Source organism: Macaca fascicularis, chromosome 2, assembly GCF_037993035.2.
Source record: "Macaca fascicularis isolate 582-1 chromosome 2, T2T-MFA8v1.1".
Taxonomy (NCBI): domain Eukaryota; kingdom Metazoa; phylum Chordata; class Mammalia; order Primates; family Cercopithecidae; genus Macaca; species Macaca fascicularis.
In genome coordinates this window covers 177,422,155-177,449,033 of record NC_088376.1, presented here as the reverse complement: position 1 = coordinate 177,449,033, position 26,879 = coordinate 177,422,155, and the positions used below count along the sequence as shown (strand labels likewise).

At 38.3% G+C, this 26,879-nt stretch overlaps 1 protein-coding gene across 7 annotated transcripts in view; it reads right to left on the bottom strand.

The window, feature by feature from the left end:
• Positions 1–21,074: 21,074 nt before the first annotated feature.
• The window catches only part of CBLB (Cbl proto-oncogene B), a 214,374-nt gene continuing 208,569 nt past the window's right edge, over positions 21,075–26,879 (bottom strand). For all 7 annotated transcript variants that reach the window (XM_005548241.4, XM_005548244.4, XM_005548242.4 and 4 more), the window contains one exon: positions 21,075–24,884. In XM_005548241.4, the coding sequence (XP_005548298.3) occupies positions 24,625–24,884 (260 nt within the window). In that variant the 3' untranslated portion in view covers positions 21,075–24,624. The remainder of the gene's footprint in view (positions 24,885–26,879) is intronic.

Here is a 26,879-nt window from a genome sequence, read left to right as displayed (position 1 = left end):
CACCAGGCAGCTGTAAACTGTAGGACAAATAAAACTACAAATTACGTTTATAGGACACATTTCATCCAGAGGAATCCCAGAGCACTTTATAAATGGATTAGAAAGCATGCATCTAGGAATCAGCACACCCACAACTGAAAAACTTCTGCCTCCGGGGCCTGTCCTGGAAGCTTGTTAGCAAAAGACAGCCATGCTGCACTCCAACACGGGCAAAGAGAGCCAGGTCTTAACCGACCCACGTGTCAGCTCCTGATTCAATGCCACCGAGCGGTGCATTACGAAGCATGATCCTGAAATGAAAATTTTTAAGAAATTTCATTAGGACCAATCATCCAGGAAGTTACAGTGTTTCTCTCTCGTAGCACAGTGAATAGGACATGGGCTTTGAAATCAGACAATCCTGGGAGAAAAATCAGTTTGGCCATTTATTAGTTGTGTGATCATGGGCAAGTTATTTAACTGCTCAAATTCTTAGTTTCCTTATGTGCGCTTGTTGCTATAGTAAATGAGGTGATATAAGACCTTAGCCCTCTGCTTGGGAAATAGCAAACATTCAGTAAATGTTTGTTTTATTCTTTTGCTATGGAGTACAGAAATTATCCCTTCTTTTTAAACATTACTAAAAACCAATTTAAATTTGCTTTCTTATTCATGTTTGTGTCTTCTTCACCACTATTATCTAGGCACATATATATATATATATATATATATATATATACACACGCACATATAATATATAATATATGACACATATCAATACAACTATTTTACTATATGTGAATACATATGTATCATATGATGTACACATATATACTTGGTTGGGGGGATATTACATTTGCACCCTTTTCCTACACCCCACAATTGTTAGGAATTTGCCTGGAAAGAGAATGAAATCTGGCACACATATAGAGGGAGTAACTTACACAGGAGAAAAAGAGCTCTTTTGTGGTGTCAGGTGGGGAGGCTGAGTCTACGAGAGCAGAGGGTTGTAGGTGGGCAGATGTGGTAGTGCCAGTCTTAGGAAGGTTTTACTGATTGCTTCAATGTTCTCGTATCCTCAGTGCCGTGGAAGTAAAACAATCCCCTAGAGTGAAGGTGGGGCAGGAGACTGGGGAGATATAAGGAAAGAGAAAGGATATAAAATACTCATCTAAGAAACAGTGAGAATAAATAGCCTGGGTAGATAGACAGGATTTCTGGCCAGCATAAAAGGCCTTCTTGAAGTCTGGGATCATGTTTTTAAAGTGAGACTAGTCAGCGTGTTGGAATCTTTCTTTTGCCATGTGTAGCTGCATGGCTGTAAACACGGAATAGGTGGAGAATTTGATTTAACCAGTGTTTAAGTTTGATTTAATGAGGACTTAGTTGTGCTAAGAAAATCTAATGACAAGAGAGAGGCAAGAGAATGGAGAGCGTTTGCAATGAAGGGATTATAATGGTTGGCCTAGAATTTAAGCTGTGAAAGGACAGAAAGAGAACATCAGGGATGTGAGGGAGAGTGACAAGGTGGTAGAATTAATAAATTGGAGTCACTGAGAAGACTGAGGAATCAGGACCCAGTATACTAGAGGGGGTGAATTAGAAAGATAGGAGCTAGTGGTCAGATAACTTGCTGCATGAAATTGAGACTATAGAGGGTGGTTGTTACTAGCATTGACAAGGTCTAGAGTGTGACCCTAGGTGTGAGTAACCAAGGTAGAATGGAAGACAAGACAATTGGAGTAGAGAGGGTCAAAGAGCTAGGAGGCACGGTGTTGGAAGAATCATCTACTTATATATTAAAATCACTAATTTTTATAACAGCAATAGTGTGAGAGAGACCTTTATTCATCCAGGTTGTAGCACAGTAAGGGTAAAGCCAAATGCCTCAGAAGTTGGTTAAGGTTTGCAACAAGGTAGTTAATAATTTAATCTAATTCCATGAGATTCAGAGCCAGTGGGACCCGAGGGTCTTTGCAACCTGTGATAATAGAAACAAAGAGATTTAGGGGGAAATTAAGAATAAACCATTATCCTACCACTGTACCATGATAGTATTTTGGAATGCATTCTTGCAGAGTTTTAGGTACTTATCCATACCGAATACCAAACCGAATAGAAAGAGTGTAGTCAGTAATAATAGAGATCTGTAAGTCAGCTGCTCTCTTTACCTCCCTGTAGAAATCAAAGCTCCTACCAGTGATTGAGGAAAACTATTTTCACTGGATGATGAAAGAGAAATTGAGAAGAAAGCATAGATTACCGTCTCACTCAAGGAGTCAGTCAAGCAAGGAACAACCAGAAAACTCAGTCACATGCTTACTCCAGGCACGAGAAATATAAAATCCAAAGTCACCTACAGCCCACGTGTAGTGGGAATTTAGGAGTAGTATCACCAGTCATAGTCATTGAAGGTATTTTTCCCTGTCTGTGGTTGTTTATCTTTATTCTAGGTAATTAGATGTGTGAACTTTATCTGTTGGGGAGATCTCCTATTCTTCTTGGCCCAAGTTTTCCCCCCAGGTACATCCAGGCAAGTATTCTACATTGTGAAAGCAAACTGGCAGAGGAACAAAGTCACTTTCTCCAGTGAACTCGATCAGTAACGAAACTGATCTTTTGATCCACAGCTCATGAGCCTTATTTCTAAAATTGTTCTGAAAGTAGGGAGAGAAAATAGGGGAGTTATGTATTTGTCCATCTATCCCACCCATATATATATATATATACTTTATCCTTTATGTTTTCTGACTTTTTAATGTCCTGTTTCAAAAGGTCTTGGCCAGAACAAGATAATGTATTTTTCTCATATTGTATTCTAGCACATTTATGGTATCATCTTTCATATTTAAGTTTCTACTCTAGCTGAGATTTGCATTGTTTGAAATAGTGATTTAATTTTATTTCATCAAAATATTGTTACTTGTTCTAAATAGTAAATAATAATAAATAATAATAAATAAACCATTTATTAAACAGCCTAGATTTCCCCCACTGATTTGAAATGATAATGCATATAGCCTAGATATCAGATAGCTTCATCTTGTCTTATGTGCATCAGATGAAATGGTCTCAAACCATAAATCTACAATTTCTTACACTCTCTGGATATTCTTGTGGAAGTGTCATCTCAGGCTTAAGTTGAATTACCTCAACCTTTGTTTGTCTGAAAGACTTTGTTTAGTCATCTCTCTCTCTTTTTTTTTTTTTTTTGAGGTATACATTTTCTAGATTGAAGTTTTGCTTATTTCATCACTTTAAAAATGTCCTGTATGTGATGTTTCTTTTTCTTGGTGTGGCAGCAGGAAGCTGCCTATAAGATATTCTCTTAATATTTGTTTTTCAGTACTAAAAATTGCATGCCTTTGTGTGTTTTTCCTAGCGTTTATCTTACATAAATTTGTTGAGCCCCTTAGATCAGGGTCTATAGTTGTTATCAAATTTCAAATTTTTGCGAAGACTATTTCTGCAATGTTTTGTTTTGTTTTGTTTTGAGACAGAGTCTTGCTTTGTCACCCAGGCTGGAGTGCAGTGGCACAATCTCAGCTCACTGCAACCTCCACCTCCTGGCTTCTAGCAATTCTCCTGCCTCAGCCTTCCGAGTAGCTGGGACTACTGGAGGTGCACACCGCCAGGCTCAGCTAATATATATATATATATTTTTGTATTTCAGTAGAAACGGGGTTTCAATGTGTTACTCACGCTGGTCTCAAGCTGCTGAGCTCAGGCAATCCACCCGCCTCGGCCTCCCAAAGTGACAGGATTATAGGCGTGAACCACCGCGCCCGGCCTATTTCTGCAGTATTTTTTATATTCCTTCCTCTCTCCTTATGTCTCTAATTATGTGCATATATATATGCATATTATATATACATATATAACTTTATCCTCAGGCTAGGCTTTGCCCTTATCCTAGGCTATATACATATATAGTATATATAATTATATATAATGTATATACCTAATATAATATATATTTAATCATATATGTAGATGATTATGTGTATATATTATACATAACATATATCCTAGGATATACACATAAATAGCTTAATTATATATATAATTGTATGTAATATTGTATATATGTAATTATGCGTATATATAAACATATAATAAATATATATGTTAAAACACAATATTAGACTAAGGTCACTAATATTTCTTTTTCAGTTTAACTTTCTGCTTCATTTGGATATATGCTATTGATATATCTTCAAATACTGTGTTTAATTTGCTCTTAAACTAATCCAGTGAAATTTTTACTTTCATTTGATTTTTTAAAAAATGTCTAGCATTTATCTAATTTTCTTCATATTTTTCTTTCTATACAGTTATGATAGCTATTATAATATATGCTTGTTCCATTATTGCTGGCATTTCTGTATCTGTTTCCATTAATTGAATTTTCCCCTGGCTAGGAGTTGCCTTTTTTGCTTCTGGCATATCTAGTAATTATGACAGGATGCTGGATGCAATGATGATTACTTGGTTGAAGGTCTGGATTTTATTGTCTAATTTTAAAGAGTGCTGAGCTTTCTTTTATCAGGGAATCAAGCCACTTACAGATGAGTTTGATCACTTTGAATCCTGCTTTAACTTTGTGCTGGTGAGCCTAGATAGTTCAGGCCTACTACTAAGGCATGACGCCTCTGGGTTCCACGGAATGTCCTGATGACCACTGCGGACACTCCATTGCGCCTGACTGGAGCTCAGTAACCCTGTACCCATGGTGAGCTCTGAAAATTGTTCTTTACACAATTCCCTGGTCATCCTTCATTCTGCTTTGTGGAGTTTTACTCTATGCATGTGTGGCATAGTCCTTAGCAAACACTCAAGGAGAAGCCAATGCAGGTTATTAGGGATATATTTTCTGCATATCTCTTTCCTTTTCTGGAACTCTGCCCGCAGATTTCACCTGCATTGGTCTCCCTTAGCACTGATTGCCCACTTAACTTCGTAAAACTGCCACACACTCTCTTTAGTTTTCACCTTTTTTGCCTGTAGTCTGGAAACTGTTGCCTAATATCTGAACATGGTTATTTTTCAAACATTTTTCAATATTTTTGCAACACTCAGGCCTAGTTTTCTGGTTATTTATATCAGGAGGCTAAGTCTTGCTTTTGTTGTCTTCATCACTGGAAGCAGAAGTCAAATCTTCAGAAATTTTCTGTCAGTCTACTTATCTGTTTGCGTGTGATGTATCTTTTTACTACATATTATTTCAACCTCTTTTTCATTTTTTTCTTTGTGAATTTTACTATAATGTATCCAGATATGAGCTTACTTTTATTTATCCTGATTTGTCATTTTTGTGCTTCTCAAACATAAGATTTCATTTAGTTTACTATTTCTATCACATTCTCACACACTTAGTGTTTTCAGCAGTGGCTTTTCACACCTCTCTCCATTTTCTCCATCTGGAATTCTTTTCAACTTATGTTGGGCCTTTTAATTATGTCTTCCAGGTCTCTTATTCTATCAGTTTTGTTGTATTCTGATTACTTTCCTATAATCTGTCTTCCCATCATTAAGTCTCTATTTCTAGATATTCTATTTTATCCTTATTCAAATCTTTTTTATTGTTCCTTTTCACATTGACAGATTTCATTTTACTTTGCCTCAGTAATTACATATCCATATTTATTCTGTATTATTTTCAGACTATATTCTATCAATTAAATTCTTGCTTACATAACCCTCATGGTTGCTGGGACTCTGACTCCTCTTCTTGGGGTTTTCTCATTGTGTGTTGTATTAGTCCATTTTCACACTGCTGATAAAGACATACCTGAGACTGGGCGATGTCCAAAACAAGAGGTTTATTGGACTAACAGTTCCACATGGCTGGGGAGGCATCACAATCATAAAGGAAGGCAAGAAGGAGCAAGTCACATCTTACGTAGATGGCAGAAGGCAAAGAGAGAGAGAACTTGTGCAGGGGAACGCCTCTTTTTAAAACCATCAAATTTCATGAGATTTTTCACTGTCATGAGAACAGCATGGGAAAGACTTGTCCCCATGATTCAATTACCTCCCACCAGGTCCTTCCCACAACACATGGGAATTCAAGATGAGATTTGGGTGGGGACACAGCCAAGCCATATCATTCTGTCCCTAGCACCTCACAAATCTCATGCCCTCACATTTCAAAACCAATCATGCCTTCTCAACAGTCTCCCAAAGTCTTAACTCATTTCAGCATTAACTCACAAGTCCACAGTCCAAAGTCTCATCCTAGACAAGCCAAGTCCCTTCCACCTATGAGCCTGTAAAATCAAAAGCAAGTTAGCTACTTCCTAGATACAATGAGGGCACAGGCATTAGGTAAATACAGCCATTCTAAATGGGAGAAATTGGTCAAAATGAAGGGATTACAGGTCCCATGCAAGTCCAAAATACAGTGGGGCAGTCAAATCTTAAAGCTCAAAAATTATCTCCTTTAACTCCATGTTTCACATCCAGGTCATGCTGATGCAAGAGGAGGGTTCACATGGTCTTGGGCAGCTCTGCTCCTGTGGCTTTGCAGAATACAGCCTCCTTCCTGGCTGCTTTCATGGGCTGGAATTGAGTGTCTGCAGCTTTTCCAGGTACACAGTGTAAGCTGTCAGTGGATCTATCATTCTGGGGTCTGGAGGACAGTGGCTCTCTTTCTCACAGCTCCACTAGGCAGTGCCCCAGTAGGGACTCTATGTGGGGACTCCAACCCCACATTTCCTGTCTGCAATGCCCTAGCAGAGGTTCTCCATGTGAGCCCCACCTATGCAGCAAACTTCTGCCTGGACAACCAGGTGTTTCTGTACATCCTCTGAAATCTAGGTTGAGGTTCCCAACACCAATTCTTTTTTTTTTTTTTTCTTTTTTTTTTTTTTTTCTTTTTGAGACGGAGTCTCGCTCTGTCGCCCAGGCTGGAGTGCAGTGGCGCGATCCCGGCTCACTGCAAGCTCCGCCTCCCGGGTTCACGCCATTCTCCTGCCTCAGCCTCCCGAGTAGCTGGGACTACAGGCGCCCACAACCGCGCCCGGCTAATTTTTTGTATTTTTAGTAGAGACGGGGTTTCACCATGGTCTTGATCTCCTGACCTTGTGATCCGCCCGCCTCGGCCTCCCAAAGTGCTGGGATTACAGGCGTGAGCCACCGCGCCCGGCCTCAACCCCAATTCTTGACTTCTGTGCACTCGCAGGCTCAACATCACATGGAAGTTGCTGAGGCTTGGGGGCTTGTACCCTCTACAGCCACAGTCCGAGGTGTACCTTGACTCCTTTTAGCCATGACTGGAGTGGCTGGGATGCAGGGCACCAAGTCCTTAGGCTGCACACAGCAGGGAGGCCCTAGGCCCAGCCCATGAAATCATCTTTTCCTCCTGGGCCTCTGGCCTGTGATGGGAGGGGCTGCTGTGAAGATCTCTGGTATGCCCTGGAGACATTTTCCCCATTGTCTTGGGGATTAACATTCTGCTTCTCATTACTTATGCAAACTTCTGCAGCCAGATTTAATTTCTTCTCAGAAAATGGAATTTTCTGGAATTGTCAGGTTTCAAATTTTCCAAACTTTTATGCTCTGCTTCCCTTAGAAAACTGAATTCCTTTAGCAGCACCCAAGTCACTTCTCAAAGGCTTTGCTGCTTAGAAATTTCTTCCACCAGATGGCCTAAATCATCTCTCTCAAGTTCAAAGTTTCACAAATCTCTAGAGCAGGGGTAAAATGCCACCAGTCTCTTTGCTAAAACATAACAAGAGTCACCTTGCTCCACTTCCCAAGAAGTTTCTCATCTCCATCTCAAGCCATTTCAGCCTGGATTTCATCATCCATGTCACTATCAACATTTTTGTCAAAGCCATTCAACAAGCCTCTAGGGAGGTCCAAACTTTCTCACCTTTTCTTGTCTTCTTCTGAGCCCTCCAAACTGTTCCAGCCTCTGCCTGTTTCCCAGTTCCAAAGTTCCTTTCACGTTTTTGGTTATCTTTTCAGCAGCACCCCACTACTAGTACCCATGTACTGTATTAGTCCATTTATATGCTGCTGATAAAGACATACCTGAGATTGGGAAATTTTCAAAAAAAGAGGTTTATTGGACTTACAGGTCCACATGGTGGGGGAGGCCTCACAATCATGGTGGAAGGCAAGGAGGAGTAAGTTACATCTTACAGAGATGGCAGCAGGTAAAGAGAGAGAGAATTTGTGCAGGGGAATGCATCTTTTTAAAACCATCAAATCTCATGAGAATTATTCACTATCATGAGAACAACAGGGGAAATACATGCCCACATGATTCAATAATCTCCCATCAGGTCCCTCCCATAACACGTGAGAATTCAAGATGAGAAATTTGGGTGGGCACACAGCCAAACCATATCGTGTGTTTTGTACCATTTTTATACAAAGTGGGTCTTTGTTTTCTGTACGAGGGGTAGATGACCTGGATTGTGGAATTCAATGTTTCTCTCAGGAATTTTAGGGTTATTACTGGTCGTGAACCATTTTTGATTAATTGATCGACTTAAAGGTCTTGGAACTCTAGGGTGTTATAATTTCAATATCTAAATAGGCAAAATTTTCATAACTTAGATTTTCAACGGACATTTATTGTCTCTCTAGAGTCTAGGTAGAGACAGGTATGCTGTCCCTTCAACTCCCTGTGTTTACGCACAGGCTTTTCCCTAATCTGCCTTTTGCTGACATTTTAGCCCTTTGAGATTCTAGTTTTATGTAGGAATCTCAGTTTTAGCTTTTACTTGGCAAGAGCCCACGGCCTACCTACTGTCCATGCAGGGCATGAGCTTTATGAAACAAGCTCTTCCATGATTCAGAACAATAACGGAAACTTGGGCAGCCACAACATATATTCTCATGTTTTTTATTCTAGTTTTTAGTTCACTATTTGTTTCCTGCATCTCGAGATTTCCTTTTCTTTCTTGAATTACTTTTGTTTTATTGTATTCAGCATCTCTACTTACTTTTAAGAGGAAATGTTTCAGTTTCATAGACAATAATCTGACCAGAAATTGTATATTATTTTTAAAAGAATAAAAAATGAAAATTGCTTCTCATATGAACATAATATAGACATGAGATTCGAAATGGTCACGGTTTCCTAACCCTTTCCTATCTTTAGAGTTATCTATTTAATTTAATTTTTGGCAGAATAAATTTACTACATATTTTGATTAATAAAATATCTTACTGATGGTGTCAATCAGGGAAACGTGTTTTGTATTCAGTCCTTGAATGTCACTGTGCAAATTAAGGAGTTATAATTTAATTCCTGTATAAAACAGTGGATTATAAACCTGGCTCTATATCAGAAACATTTTTAGAGCTTGGTGAACATAATTTGAGCTTGTGATTGAGTAAATCTTGGGTGCAGCCATGTATAAATGGAATTAAGCCTTAATCCTACTTCAAATAACATGTCCTGAAGCCTTTATGTCCTAAAAATCTTGTGTCCCACCAAGTCTAAAATACTGCTAACCAATATCCCGCTAGCCATAGAATTTGAAAATAAAAAAAAAAGAGAGAAAAACAGAAAACTCTCATTTGAACAGTACACCTTTATTTAGGGTGTGCAAATTAGTGTTTTCTTTCCTGGTACCCTATGTGGTAAAGTGCCAGTTGACCCCATTTCGTTTTTGGAATGTGCAGAAATTTTAAATTTCTATCATTCTGATAATTAGAATTAAACATCCTGCTTATTTGTTTTATTAACTTCGCTTTGTTTTAAATGTAGATAGGATTAAGCTCAATATATACTTGCTGAGCTTTACTTTGTATCTCTTTCAGAAATATTGTTATTGCCACTCTAAACTTCTATATAGCACCTGAAATTTTATTCTCAATTTTCCATTAATCTTTTTTTCTCAATAATATTATACATTTCTTGGGGTCAACCATCCCTAAATAAGTACCCTTATCATTTTACCACTGTGTCTAGTATAGGCACTTAATACAAAGATACTCAATCAATGTCTAATTGATCTCATGGCCTTTATTTTACATGCATTTTCCATATAATTACCCACTCTCTACTCTTTTCTCAGTTTATTTATTCATCCTTTCTCTCACTGTACAGTCTCTCGAAACCATAGATATATGATAATCAAGAGGCTATTTCATGAATGTATCACCTGAATACTATAATTGTGGTCATGTCTATCTATAATATTCCTAGAAGCACTAAGAATTTCCCTGAGGACTGCCATAATACCAGAAATCTACACTCATGAACACTATTTGACCTGGGCAGTAAAACCTAGTATTTTACTACCTACTATTGTACTTCAAATCTAATCTTAGGGGAAACACATTAATATATTTAAAAAAACATTAACCCAGAGTACTTGCTCTGTTCATGACAGAGTAACTGGTATTTCATCAACCCACTGGCCAATAGAAAACAACTAAGAGGAGCGGTAGGGTTGGGAGAGAGACAGTGTGTGTGTGTGTAATGAGACTGCAGAGCAACTAGGCAAGGGACTAGAGCTCAAACAACAACAAAACACATCAATTCAACTGGACTGAGGATGTAGACATCATGGCAGCCAGAAGTGTCAAATCCCACACAGAAAGCAGCCATAAAGAAGAGAGGATAAAATTTCAAATATAATTTCCCCTCGTGGTATTGATTCTTAAATGTCACAAACAGAGAAATTTACAAAATCAGGAAGATGGCAGCAGTTGGAGTTTAAAGAGCTAAGGAGAAATTTTAGCATTATGCTGGGTCATGTAGATAATGTTCAAATTCTGTCCAATTAAAGGGGCCCAGTAAGCATTAGGAATTCTCTTGAAGCCCTGAAAGACCATGTCCTAGGATTAAGAGCAAAACCCAAATCGGCCAAAGACTAAAGCCATCCTTTAAAATTATAAGGAATCCATGTGAACCTAATACACCCTCAAAAACATTTTAATGGTTTTTGGAGAAAGAAAATATCAAGGGCCTCCACAATTTTTTATTAAAAAAAAAAAAAAGGCCAAGTTAAATAACTGAGTGTAGCGAGACATATGGATGATTCAGATATTTGTATTTTCAGAAAAGAATTTTAAAATGAATACAATTAATTTGTTCAAGAAAATATAGGATTGTATTTATAGTTTCAAAAGATACCTCGAATCCATAAAAGCAATTCAAAGAAAAATTCAATTTTAAAATGGAAAAACATGTTTGAATTATTTGATAACTGTAAAGAATGTGTAATCTCTAAATTATGAGAGTAACTATTGAGAGAATTATGAAAGACTGTATCATTAAAAAACTGAGAATGGTGGCTCACTCTTATAATCCCAGCACTTTGGGAGGCCAAGGAGGACAGATCACCTGAGGTCAGGAGTTTGAGACCAGCCTGGTCAACATGTTGAAACCCCATCTCTACTAAAAATACAAAAATTAGCTGGGGATTGTGGGGTGTGCCTGTAATCCCAGCTACTCGGGAGGCTGAGGCAAAAGAATCACTTGAACCCAGGAGGCAGAGGTTGCAGTGAGCCGAGATCGTGCCATTGCACTCCAGCCTGGGTGACACGAGTGAAATTCAATCTTTGAAAAACAAAAACAAAACAAAGCAAAAAAAAACTGATAATGGAGGAAAAAATGGAATAATAAAAAAGGCCTGATTTATAAAAAAGAAGTCAAGGAAAAAAGAAACACACGAATGAAAATAAATAGAAAGACAATAGAATTAAACCCAAGTATTAATTAATTGGCATGTATCTGAACTAAATATTCTAATTAAAAGGCAAAGATCATCATGCTGGCTGATAAGGTAATTATATATGTATATTATATATACGTTTAATATATATTTTATATATATACACAGAGACGAAATACACTTTAAATATGTGGAGAAAATAATTGAAAGTTAAGGCTGGGCGCGGTGGCTCACGCCTGTAATCCCAGCACTTTGGGAGGCCGAGGCGGGCGGATCATGAGGTCAGGAGATTGAGACCATCAGGGCTAACACGGTGAAAGCCCATCTCTACTAAAAACACAAAAAATTAGCCGGGCGAGGTGGCGGGCGCCTGTAATCCCAGCTACTCAGGAGGCTGAGGCAAGAGAATGGCGTGAACCCGGGAGGCGGAGCTTGCAGTGAGCCGAGACGGCGCCACTGCACTCCAGCCTGGGCGACAGAGCAAGACTCCACCTCAAAAAGAAAAAAAAAAAAAAAAAAAAGAAAGTTAAAATATTGAACAGCTGTCCATGAATACATTAATAAAAAGAAAGTAAATATGGTTTTATAATATAGAAAAAGCAAACTTTAAGAAAAAATATTTCTAGAGATAGTAAAGAATGTTTCATAATAATTATAGTCAACTCAATAGGAAATGAAATAGCCCAAATGTGTATACATCATATATCATAGTTTCAAAATATATAAGTCAGGTGAAAACAAAAAAGGGAATAGAGAAAAGCATACTTAACTAGAGATTTTAACGGTCCATCAAAGGGTAAAGACATGTAAGACATGAAAAAAAAAAGAGGTCTAGTGCAGTGGCTCATGCCTGTACTCCCAGCACTTTGGGAGGCTGAAGCAGGAGGATTGCTTGAGCTCAGGCAGACAAGGCTGTAGTGAGTCTTTGCACCACTGCACTCCAGCCTGGCAGACAGAGCAAGATCCTGTCTCAAAAGTGAAAAAAAAATGAACTAACTTGACTTAATTGGCACCAATTACATTTATTGAACATTGTGCTGTATAGTCGCAAAACAGACTTTTTCCCAGTGCACATGCAATATTTACCAAAATAGACTATACATTGTCACAAAGCAAATCTCAAAAAATTTTAAAGGACTGAAATAATTCAGAGCATTTTTTTTTTTTGACTACATTAAAATTAAGCTGGCCAGGCATGGTGGCTCACGCCTGTAATCCCAGCACTTTGGGAGGCCAAGGTGGGTGGATCACGAGGTCAGGAGATCGAGACCATCCTAGCTAACATGATGAAACCCTCTCTCTACTAAAAATACAAAAAATTAACCGGGCGTGGTGGCGGGCGCCTGTAGTCCCAGCTACTCGGGAGGCTGAGGCAGGAGAATGGTGTGAACCCGGGAGGCGGAGCTTGCAATGAGCCGAGATTGCACCACTGCACTCCAGCCTGGGCCACAGAGCAAGACTCCATCTCCAAAAAAAAAAAAAAAAAAAAGAAAAAGAAAAAAAAATTAAGCTAGAAAAAGTAAAAGAAACTTAGAAAATTTCATTTGTTTGCAAATTAACCAATATATCTCCAGATGAGCACTACCATTCAAGAGAAATGAATGCATATGTTCCATAAAAGACATATATGAGAGCATTTGTAGCATTTAATACTCTTGAAATAGCCCAAATGCCCTTTATTGGGTGAATGAATAAACAAATTATGGTATATTCATATACACATAGCAATTAAAAAGAGCAAACTGCTACTACATGGAACCATTTGGATAGATTCTACAGAAACGTTATTGACTGAAAGAATCCAGACACCAAAATATATATACTGTATGATTTCATTATTTAAGGTTCAAAGATGGGTAAAATTTCTCTCTCATGACAGAAGTCAAAAACTACTTCTGGAAGACAAGATGGTATTGATTGGGAAGGTACATGATGGAGTATTTGGGGTGTAGGAAAAAACTGCAAAATCATCTTGTAGGACATAGTCATGCAAGTATGAGTGTGTGTTTCTGTGGGTGTATGTGTACAATTTACTGTAAGCATGTTATACTCTCTGTTATGCGCTGAACTGTGTCCCTTCAAAATTCATATGCTGAAGACCTAATCCCCAGTACCCCAGAATGTGATGGCATTTGGAAACAGGGCCTTGAAAGAGAAATTAAGGTTAAATGAGGACATATGGGTAGGTCCTAATCCAATCTGTAAAACTAGGTGGGCATAGTGGCACATGCCTGGAGTCCCAGCTACTTGGGAGGCTGAGGCCAGAGGATCACTTGAGCCCAGGAGGTCGAAACTGCAGTGAGCTATGACTGGGACACTGCATTCCAGCCCAGGAAACAGACCAAGACCTTATACCAAGGGGAATCTGGACACACAGAGACACAGGAGCATGCTTTAACAGGAAGAGGACCTTCTGATGAGGCGGCAAGAAAGCGGCCATTAGCAAGCCAAGGAGAGAGGCCTCAGGAGAAACGAAGGCTGCCAGGGACTTGACCTTGGACGTCTGTGCTCCAGAACTAGGAGAAAATAAATTTCTGATGTTTAAGCCTCCCAGTCTGTGATATTTTCTTATGGTAACCCTGGTAAACCAACAGAACTCCCAAAATAGAAAACAGGAACTGGTATTTTAAGTGCTTAACATACTCATTTAATCCTTTCTACCACCTTATGTAGTAAACACAATAATCATCCCTGTTTTACAGAGAAGTAATTTGTCAAAGATCATAAAGGTATTCAGATGCAGTCCAGTAATGTAACTATATTGTTCGACTCTGAAGTCCCTATGTTAATTCCTAGGGTACATTCTTTACAGTTTCTTTTAGCAAGTAGTTGGCTAGCAGAGGGCAATGGTTCTGCAGACATGGCCAGGAAAGTTTTTGGATATGAACACTAAGAAAAAGAAAACTCCAGAGCATGGGGCATTGTCAAAAGAGTAAGACTAAAAGGACCTCTAGCATGAAGGGTGTGGGTGAGGGTAGGTACCCGTAGAGCACTTATCCTCTGGGTAAAGTGTCAGCAATAGGGAACATGTTGTTTGTGCTTCACACTCTAACTAGTTATGAATGTTTCCCACTACAGCGCCAGATCCTCAAGTCCTGCAGCAAGGACGACGTCTCATTTTCATTATCCTGTGTGGTATGGGACGTTGAAGAGACCATGAATGTGTGTTGAGTTAAAGGGAAAGGACTGACAGATCTTTCAAAATGACCTTGCCCTACTTTACGTTGTTTTCCTTAAAACTAGTCCCGCTCTCATCTTACACCTCTAATGGTGGAAAATAAATTGCAGTCTCACATACTAATTCCGAAGCTCTCTGTAAGTTTTATTTATTAATGCTAATCAAATATGCTAAATATGCCAAATGTGCCTGTTGCACATAAAATGTGATCCAGCAGTGGATTTTTGGTACCATATTTTCTCTGTCCCTTTAATAGCTTTATTCTCCTCCAGAGCGTTGTTGTATCTCCTGTGTCTTGCATTTTCCTGCTCCCTTTTGCTCTGTGCGGTTGTCTTCCTGTCTTTTTCTTCCATTTTCTCTGATTTACTCCCTTTTGAGGGGGCTGTCACTGGCTCAGCATCTAGTGATTGATAATCATGTCTTGTTCTCACACTGTAATTGCTGTGTCAAGACGGCAGGCGCAGTAGGCTGCCACGATTTTACCACTGACTAAAGAGCAGATTTGCTGCCTGCTGATTAACTGGAGGGGTGCCTCAAATGAGGAAGTAACTCTCTCTCCCCAAATGCCTCTTTTCTTCATGTAAAGACAGACTCACTAACCATACACTAGAGCCCTCATCCGCAGTGGTCAAAGCAATATATCTTTCAATATATTATTAATTGGTTTTCAGGAATTTTCAAGATAATGCTCATTTAGCTTTCCCCAACTTCTTTCAAATAATTGCAAGGCAGTACTTCTATTTTTCCTTACAGATAAGGAAACTAGGTCACAAAGACTTCAATTATCTTTCCTGTCCTCACTGTGAGGAGTCGTCAGTGATGACAGAAGTAGAATTGCAGGCTATTTTTCCTTTAAACTAATTTTCAGATTATACAGCCCCACCCCAAACACATGCAAACACAGAGTTAATCTAAAAACAAAGAGATAGCAATAATGTATCAATACAGTTTATCAATGAAGATTCTTAGTGTGAAGTTTTGCTGGGCTAATGCATACATTCCGTTCCATTAGACAGTGAGTCCCTCAGAGAGAGATTTTTGAGTGAAGCAATTGCCTTTGCAGCCCTCAACAGTGGATGCCTCACTTGTAAAAATGAAACATGGGATTGTAACTGGCATCATGTTTTACTTATAGTTTGAGCTAAAGTTTGAACACTCTTTGATATAATTTGAATGATTGGTAGGCAAACTATTTATATATGTATTTTTCACGTGTGTGTGTGTAAAGACAGACAGAGAGAGAGGGTCTTGCTCTATTGCCTAGGCTGGAGTGCAGTGATGTGATCATAGCTCACTGCAGCCTCAAACTCCTCGGCTTAAGCCACTCTTCCACCTCAGGCTACCAAGTATCTGAGAATACAGGCATGTACCTCCATGCAAGACTAATTTAAAATAAATATTTTGTTTTTGAGACAGTGTCTTGTTATGGTGCCCAGGATGGTCTCAGGCCTTCTGCAATCCTCGTGCCTCAGCCTCCCAAGTAGCTGGGATTACAGATGCAACCACTGCACCCAGCCAGATTACATATTTTAACATAAACTTCATTGTTTCTAACTATACATAAAAATATGAACAGGACCAGAATGTTGTATAGTCTTGCCACGTGACAAGGAAGATAATAGTAGAATGAAATCATGGACTAATTACCTCTGAAGTTATGGGTAAACAATGTTGAGGCCAGAAACTCGTTCTGAAGGCTTTTCCCATAGAGACAACCAAGTTTCTAGAACTTCCCTTTAAGAAACCTGGATGAGTTGTAATTATATGTAGAAGCAGTATATTAAATGATGCTGGGAAACAACCATTGAAAGGGAGTTCTGGTTCCTAATCTTCGTAAAAAGTGTAATGAATTTAAGAATGCATACTTTAAAATGTGGAGAGCATCAGTGAAGTCATCTGAGGTCTTCTAAACTCACCTGTGGATTTTCACAACATGCTGAGGCATATATTAACTTTCTAGGTGAAGAGATTTGAGCATAAAGTAAAATCTGAGGACACTAGAGTTTAACTGAGCTAACAAACACACAATTAACCGCAGCACTGCTAGATCTAGTCTGTGACTTAGCATTTTCTCTTTATGTTTTATCAAATACCCTGGCCATCTTCCTGAGGAAAATGGAGCTTGAATCTGATTTTAATCAACAGTGAAGGGTTTGAATACTTCTAAATTTTCCAGGTGGAATGAAAGTGTGTGATCTTTAAATGGAACTAAGGGCTCTCGTTGTCATCTTCAACTTCAAGAGAGTTTAATTTTAGGGGTTAGTATCACAAAGGATTGACAAGTCACACACTGAAGTGGTAATGGTCCTTTGAGAGGAGAACAAGAACATTGGTCTTCTCAAGGTGCTAAAGTGATGATGAGAGGCTTAAGTGTCCTTATATGTCATTAATGTGAAAAGCAAAGTATGTTCAAGTTGAATTTGCAGTGTCCTTACCATGACAAGTTTATAGCCTCTTACAGATTAATAGCATGGCTGCCAAAATTGCCTCGGTGCCTATGCATTAAAGGTTCACAAATGAAACAGGTTTTTTTTTTTAAATTTAACCTCTGAGAATATTTATTTGTTCCCCTTCCCTATTTATTAGCTTTTTTACTGAATTGAGTAATTAGAACACTTTTCTTTTGCTGAAAAATGGCAAGCGGTAAGGTAATTTTTCCTTTCCCCTTCGTAGTAAACAGTAAATTGATTTTAAAAAGAGGTACTTCCACACATTAAAAATGGCACTAGAAAGACACATAGTGCTAAGCCACTTTAGAATGCAGGTTGCTTAAGTCATCCACACTTTCAAGTTGCTGATCTCTTCGCAAAGTTTGCAGTGCATATGTAGTTCAGCTTCAACTACATGATTGTGTTTACTTTACAGGATAGTGCTGACCACTAAGCAAATCATCTTTTAAAAAACACCCCAACTAGTCAGTAAGTAACATGTTTCTATGTGTTAGTCATGTTTAACATGTATTAGTCAGTTCTCACACTAATAAAGACATACCTGAGACTGGGTATTCATAAAGGAAAGAGTTTTAATTGACACACAGTCCAGCATGGCTGGAGAGGCCTCAGGAAACTCACAATCACGGCATAAGGGGAAGCAAACACGTCCTCTTATACATGGCAGCAACAAAGAGAAGTGCCCAGAAAAAGGGGGAAAAGCCCCTTATAAAACCATCAGATCTCGTGAGACTTACTCACTATCACCTCATGAGACTCACTCACTATCACGAGAACAGAACGAGGGTAACCGCCCCTGTGATTCAATTACCTCCCACTGGGTCCCTCTCACAACATGTGGGGATTACATGAACTACATTTCAAGATGAGATTTGGGTGGGGAACAGTCAAATCATGTCAGCATGTACTTATCTTTCTGAGTGATACCTCCTGCAATATGTGATAATAGTAGGAGGTGAAAGTCACTTACTCATTTTTAATTCTCTTTCTTGCACACAGAAGGATTGCTTAGATCTTGCCTGATTGTTTTTAGGTCTATTTTTAATATCTAATGCATTAGGTGGGACTAATTGATATGATCATAATTCTAGCTCTCGTCAATTGTTGAGTGACTCAGGGAAAGTTATGTTCTCTGATTTATAAATTCTCTGTGCAAAGAGAAGGTATCAAGTGTAATGGACCTACTTTATAAGAATTTTGAGAAATGCAACTTTGAAAATCAAACAGAAAATGTTCCCAAACTCAAAGTGCTATATAAATATTTAATTATGTTAGCACTGATTAAAATGCCCAGTAGAGATATATTAATCTTGTTTTAGACCATCTTTTTTTTTTTGCAAGAAATTCCAGATAGACATTAAGCATCACTCTTGATTAAACATTTATACAAGTAAGTGCCTTGGTACTGCTGTTTTTGATTCATGTCTAAATAGCCTAGGGCCTAGGCACTTGTGGTTACGTTTAATTTTCTGCAAGGATACTTTGTATCTTACCTTGGAATGGTTCTTTAGGGAAACGCTCCTTTTGAGAGTAGTTTGAGGACAGTCACTGATGTCCTAGGGAAGTTGCTGCCAGACGTTTTGTTTCATGTCCCTGATATTTACTTCGTAAACAAGCTAACAAATGAGGGTTGAATAGTTTACTGAGGGGGAAGCAATGCTTGTAGTGAAGGGAGAACTGGGTGAGATTGGGCCCTGCACTGCTAAGGGGTAGAGGAGAGGGTCTCTGCTCAAGAGACTGTGGGAGGCTTTAGGTAGAATTTGCAACTCGAGGGGTGAGCCCTCTGAGCCTGCCCGGCAGGAAGTATTTCCAGAGAAACAAAATGCATCTGTCCAATCCACACCATCTCACCAGAGGACCCTCTAATAATGGCTATCTGACTATAAATACTTTTTGTTAAGCTAAGGAAACCACTGAAGTTCATTTGAAATGAAATGTCTGTGTTTTTTTTTTTTAGTAATTTACTAAACATCTTGAATCTTGTGGGCTGCCAACATGGTATGTTGAGATTTTTTCTGTAATCACTTATTTTGACTATTAATGATCTTTCCTTGTCTAATTACCTGCATTCTAATTCAGTCTAGCCTGTCCACTCTGTCCCAGTGTTGGGCAGCCCTTAACCACAGGGACTGGGAGCAGAGAAAGGGCAAGATAAACCCTTTTTTACCCCTCCTCTTCATTCTGACATTTCTGCTTCTTTGGGATTGGGGTAGGGGAAGAAGACTTAAGGGAAGAAGTAAAATTATTTTTACAAGTGCTATTATAGGGCATGTTCGATTTTGTATTTTGCCCCATGCGGTAAGTTCTCCAATGTGGACTTTGTTGTCAAGCTCAAGTGGGAGGCCACTCGGTGAGTGTCTGACACATCAGATACATCAGATATCCACTGGCTTGACTTCCTTGTGCCTGGTCCAGCAGTGCATACCCCAAAGTCTCTTGCTGCTTGACTGTGGCTGGCAGGAGGTCTCCTTGGGTCCTGCCAAGACAACTCCAGCTCAGCTGCCTTGACAGGGCTCTGCCTGTCCCAGGGGAGTATGATGTATCCTTGTCCTCCCAATGGTGGGGATGCTTATCACCTGATTGACTGCTGACTCCTCTCTAGTTTTGTTCTACCCTGCTCTAATAACCACAGATGGCACATCAGTAAGTCCACTGTATGGACTCTAATAGAATAAAATACCAGTTCCCTAATATCTACACTTGGTGCTCTCTGGAAGCTATCATTAGTTGAATTGGGAGAGGTGGACCAAACTCAGAACATTCTCTGTCATCACTCACTATTCCCAGGTACCCCTCCAGTCCATCCTCTTCTGCTTGTGATGACTCTTATGACACAGGAGTGGAAGTTCTGCCACCAGCCTCTTAATGAGTCCCACAGAGGTTTCTCGGGGGGGCTAGGAGAACAGTCTTCTCAAAGCACTGAACTAATGATGAGCGGCATCTCACCTTTGCTTAAAAAACAGTATTTTATCATGTGTGTTCTTCCTATTTGAAAAGCTTTAACTCTGAATTTCTTTCTTAATATCAACAACAAAACCTTGCTCCTTTTAGGCTTACAAAAGACTACTTAGTCTTATGGGTTCTCAAACTTTCTATGAGAAACATCATTTCCAACTTCTCTTCCACAGTCCTAAAACAGGCAGCGTTGTCGAAAGCATTACATGCTTTGACACTAAACTCCTTACACATAGTAAGGGCTCAATAATTAGTTCTTAAGCACTTACCATACAGACATAATTCTAGTACAGTGTGGTACGTTGTACACAACATTTTTGTATTGGAATTACTTGCTTATGTGTGTCTCCCATTTCACGGTATGTGCCTCCAGGAAGTAACTGTTATTGCTATGCATGGAATTTTGCATGTAACAATTACTTTCACAACATTCTGCCATGATTCTTGATATAAAAGCAGTTATTAACATTGTTATCTCTGTTGTTCTCTCCCCACTATATACTGATCAGTGAAAAAAATGATTTAAGAAATGGGGAATTTAAAGACCAGATGGTATGGTTGATCAGTACCCTCAATTATCAATTAATTATATATTATAGGACATCATCCTGAAGACTTTCAGCATTTCCTAGATATGATATTTCTTACTTGGAACATTGATACACCTTTGACTTTCAAATCTATGACATAGGGACAATTTTATCTATTATGCTATCTTAAAATTATGATTTTGGTATTTAATAACTAAATTACTTAGGATGGGTATACCTTGCACCACTTTGTTCAATTAGACATGAAGAAGAAAACTTACAACATAGAAATGCTCTAAATTTTTTGTGTTCATTTGAAAAATAAAATACCAACTCTGCATTTGGTTAATGTTCATTTTATAAAATACCTTAAAAGAACAGATAAAATAGTTGAGGTTACATAACAACCAGAATTGAAAAGGAATGAAGAAAATATAAATTAATGGAAGATGTGACTATTTTGCCACATTACACAAGTTTTAAAAAGGCATTTAAAAAAACAATAAAACAGTAATTGGGGAAAAAACCCTTCACTCTATCGGTGTCTTTGTCTGGAAAACTTTCCCAGAATCACTAAAATTCCAGGTCAACAGGCAGTACCTGAATTATTCGAATATACTGTAATTTGCTTTCAAATCTGTTAGCTGAAGAGAAACTAACATTTTAACCAAGTTAATTCAGTGCAAATCAAAGCTTCAAGTTGAAAATCTGAGATAAAAAAGTAACGTTCAAACTGTAGGAAATGCTTCTGGAACTGAAAAAAAAAAAATTCACATTACGAACAAATCTTTGCAAGTGTTCTTGGTATATGAAATGCTGAGTTAACAAATGGGACCCTTCTAAGTTGCAATGAGGGCTCTATTATGAAGACTATTTGCAATGTGGGCAGAAGAGAAACGGAGAGGGAAGAGCTGAAGGTCGTATTTGTGGAAGGAAATTCAAGTTAAGCAAAAACTGCTTTTATTCAATTCTAGAAAAATTTGGTGAGGATATATCATACATTAGGGGAAAAAACAGATTATGGCGATAAATTTACTGGAATATAATTGAGGATAAGTCCTTCTACCTCCAGAACATGTTTGGGTTGGGTGAGAAGGGTTCACATTGGCCAGATATCAATAAATTAATTTGTCTTAATTTTATGAATTATATGAAATGCTGACTTAAAAAAATATTTGCGTTACCAAATCTTGAGAAATGGAAGGAATGTCTAACTTTTTGAATCACAGTGAAACAAAGTCTGGATCACTTCCAAACATCAACTATCAATCGCTTTTACAATAAAAAAACATTTAATTATTTTCTCAAAAAATATTTTTTTTAGGTTTAATTTCATAGGTGATAGATAGCAATGGGTCTTTGTTGACAGTGTTTAATAGAAAGTTTTCCTCTTTTCATTCCATTCTGTATGAATTTTTGATTCATTCTTTTCAAATGACAATACTAATGGTTGCTATTGAGTACAAGATGCAGAGATTTTGGTGGAGGCTGGTAAATCTTCTCTGCAAAATAGATATCCCTCCCACAAATTTCAGGTCCAGGTTTGCTATATCATCACCAGTCCTTCTTTTTAAATTCTCACTGGAAATTTTCAAATATTATTTATAAATGGAATGAGAATGTGCTGTTTTCTAACATTCTTATTTTACATCATTCTCTAATCTATTAGGAATGTTATAACAATGTTATCACAATGAAGTGGCAACTTTTGGCTTTTAGACTGTACCTATCAGCAGCAATCATAAAAAGGCCAAAATAAACTGTGCTACTTCAAGGTGACATCTGAAACTGTTAAAACAAGTGAAAAATCACAATGACAAAACAGGGGTTCATAAAGCAAAAGAAAACGTGCCAATACAATTTTAAAAGTGTAAGAAACTTCGCTCATACACCTACTTCTGGGAAGAACATCTAAGGCAGACGAAAAATTCCCCTCCAGGGACATAACCAGCTCAGAACCATCTGAAAAAATTCATACAAAAGCAGAAATTACCCAAGGCCTGTGAGTTCTCATCTCATACCATGAAAGCAAGACTGTCAAAAAAAAAAAAAAAAAAAAAAAAAAAAAAGGGCACATGTCACTTTGCAAAGGAATGCATTAACTCCTCTCCCAGGGTCAACTTAGTCTACGTGTCCTTTGTATAACATTAATTTCCACCAGATCTACTAGATGTTCAGTCATGTCCTTCCAAGTCCTGAAGGCAGGCTCACTATCTGATGCATCTCTGTATATCACAGTGGGTGTGAATTGAAAAGAGGAGACACAGAAATATGCACAAACCCACAATTAGTCCGTATTTAGAAAACTTTCTGTGGCTTCAAGCATTTACACAGAGATGATTTTATCTCATTTCTCCATTAATTTCTCACTAGAAATGAGTAACAGCTAATTCTAAATTCTAAAGCTTTGGGGGAAACTTTCCAGGCTTTGTCTTATCAGACAGACTTTGTCATAAAAAATACAGAAAAACAAAAATAAAACATTACGCTGGAATCAGCTTTTGAGAGTTTGTGCTTTAAAAACACAGTGCCTAACAGCACCAAGCACATCATAGATGCTCAATAAATAGTTGTAGATTTATTAAGACTAATAACATGGTATCTGAAGAACCAACCACCATTTTGTAAAAAAGGCAAAACTGTATTAATTTCTTTCACCTGATTTGATAGAGTAGTGTGGAGCAATGAATGAGAGAATCTGCAAATTAAATATGAACTCTAATTTGATTGCAGAGAGGAAATTACTGGGAACTTTGCAAAAAACATCGCCACAGTAGCCTTGACACTTAACAGTGCATCAAAGAGTTAACGTTTCCACTGCAGTATGAACTGGTTCCCACAGCTCTCAGGAGCTAGAATGTAATCACTCAAATGGGAAATGAACTCTTAATTCCACTTCAGAAAAGATATGCCCATAATTTTATCTGAGAATTGTTAATATATTTCAGGGAGAGGGTCCTCTCATTCAGCATCCCTCAAAGTAACACAGGCATAAGTATCAGAGGACCTTGTTATATAACTTCAGTACAGCATTGTCTTATACAAGTGTTATATCTTCCACATCTGTAGTAGCTGCTTTCTAATACTGTAGATTTTTACAGTTGTGATACCCCGGGATGACAGACATGAGACTATGGAGGATTAAAGGTCACAAAGCTTAAACTAAAAAGGGAAGCTCCTCGATGTTATGTGAAAACCCCTTACAAAAGGCAGTTTATTGACAAATAAATGCTCTATACATTCAGGTTTTCTCCATCTCTCAATAGTGATGGTTTCCAAAGAAGAAACTCAGTAGTGAAGAACACATAATATATTTTTTTTTTTTTGCATTAGTTTGATCAGTTGAAAATCAGAACCTTTAAAGCATCTTGTGAATGGGAGAAATGGAACCGGACCTGGGCAGGGCCTGGGGATGGTAGAGAGTCAAATGAATAAATGATTTAACTGTTGATGTGGACAGCAAGAGAGCTGGTGGGAAATGTTACAGCAGACCTGACCACGCTACAAAGGGTCTGTGAAGAACACAGTACAGGTATCAAAAACCCAAAACAAAACTAAACTAAAAACAAGAACAAACCGTAACTTTGCCAAATTGTAAACAAGGAAAAGCATTTCACAGGTTCAAAGTTCAAGGGAAGTAAACGTCTTTAAATTATTTTTGTCAGTTCAACCCTGATTTAAAAATATGGCTAGCAAAAACAAGGAAGCCACAGCAGTCGACATCCTGAGCAAGCGTCGGTCTCCTTTGAGAAGCTGCACTCCCAAGCCTCTTCTCAAGCTGCTACACGAAGAGGAGACACTTCTCTCTTGAATTCCATCTCAGTTCTCTCATTTCCACACTCCTGGAATATGTCGATTGCTTTCCATTTTGGTGTCTACAGTTCTGGTTGCTATAGATTTAGACGTGGGGATACTGGAGGAGGGAAGGCAAATTCTCGGAGGATGCTCCGGGCAACTTCGACATTATTCTGGGCTATCTCTAAGGCTCTCTTCACCTCTTCAAAGGCATAACCCTCTCCCATGAGTTTTGCAATTTTTGCATCGACATTTTCCAATGCCGCCTCTGGCCCATGGGGTTTTCTGTGGTGAATTTCTGGTGCAGTCCTGCGGGGTCGTGGTTTAGGGGGTCTGGCTGGTGCTTGTGAACCATCTGTGTAGATTTTTAAAGAGAGATACCATTTAGACAGTGAGATAAAAATGAAGGCAAGACAACATAACAGCATTATCTCATTTCCTATGGAAATACTATTTCTTGTTTTCTTTACAAATAAAACTTTTTCAATTTTTCCATACTATTGTGGGATAGGTAGTATTATCCTCATTTTGAACAAGAGAAAATTAAGGTACAGTGTGTTGGTAGTTCCACTGAGAAATTTACACATTTCCTTCTCTAGTCCACATTTTATTCTTCAGGCCGTATGTAGTCAGAGAGATAGAGAAAGAAAAAATAATCAAAATAACTATCTAAAAAGGGAAGGCTTTCACTTTGTTTAGCAATATAGTTCACGTTCTACTACAGCACAGGCTCTGGTTGATGGTTCTCCAGAGGAACAATCTTGGGAGGTTTCTATGAGAGGAAACTTTGTTTACAAGCTCACAGATATCCATGGCAGACCATTCCCATAGGTCCTGAGTGCCATCCATGTCACAGCAGAACTGCTCTAAAACAGATGCTCTGTAGCATCTTCCTAGCTGATTTTTCAAGTTAATAATCTGTGCCTTACTGATGCTAGGAGGAAAAAAAAACAACAACAAAATAGTAGATGCTTTGACTCTACTGTAGTCAATAGGTTGAACAGAAGGAAACTCAGTGCTTTGCTCCAACACTTTATACAGATTGCAATGTAAGAAGTTTTGCTCAAGAACGAGCAAACCTAGAACAAATATTAGGAGTAGAGAATTGGGTTCTAGATCAGTCCCTTGGTGATAATACAGCCTCCAATTTAAACCAATGACACTGGTACCCATGAATGGACAGTAACCTTAAGGAAAGAGAAAAGGTCCCAGGTCACGGGCTAGCTAACTTGACAGGGCACTTTCATCATGTATTTCCTGGTCATGTATAGCACTTTATCTCAAAAGCCTAGACAAAAAATATACACACACACTATACATATGCATGTATACATTTTTTTTGTTTGTTTTTTGAGATGGAGTTTTGCTCTTGTTGCCCAGGCTGGGGTGCAATGGTGCAGTCTCGGCTCACTGCAACCTCTACCTCCCGAGTTCAAGCAATTCTCCTGCCTCAGACTGCCAAGTAGCTGGGATTACAGGCGTGCGCCACCAGGCCTGGTTAATTTTGTATTTTTTTTAGTAGAGACAGGGTTTCACCATATTGATCAGACTGGTCTCGAACTGCTGACCTCAAGTGATCCACCCCCCTTGGCCTCCCAAAGTGCTGGGATTAAAGGAAGGAGCCACGGTGCTTGGTCCAGTTATACATTTTAAAATGTCAGCTTTATGTCATGAAATACGCTTATGGATTGAAGACTATCTAGACAACAATATTTAATACCTTTCTCCTAGACCACTGACAAATGCCAAACAACAAATTCAAGGACACAGTTAAGTGAATGGTGATCTGAGGTTAAAAGCCAAATGTCTCGTACTTAATGTTCCCATCTTGTCTCCCCACTTCTGCTGCCTCAGCAACTTTCCCAATGGCTTCAGGAGATACTGTAAGCGGATATTTTCAATAATAATAAATTTAAATAATAAAAGCTAATCTAATGTATTATTTAATATTTTTCCTTTCTAAATCAAAAGACGTATATTTTTCCATGAGAAGGTAACTTGTAAAAATATCATCCTATATACAATTCTAGCAATATCAATATAACATATATAAAACAAAGCCTCTAGGATAAAAGCATTGTTTCCACATCAAATAGTATGTCTTTTTTTTTTTTAATGAGATGAAGTCTCATGTTGACCAGGCTGGTCTCGAACTCCTGTCCTCAAGCAATTCTTCCATCTTGGCCTCCCAAAGTGCTAAAATTATAGGCGTGAGCCACGACGCCCGGCCATGATGACAGTCTTATTTTAAATTATTCCTTTTTTGTAATAAAATGTCCAGTTTTAAAAAATATTATAGCTGTAGATAATGTATATTAAAGTATGCCCATATGTAAGAACATATAATTTC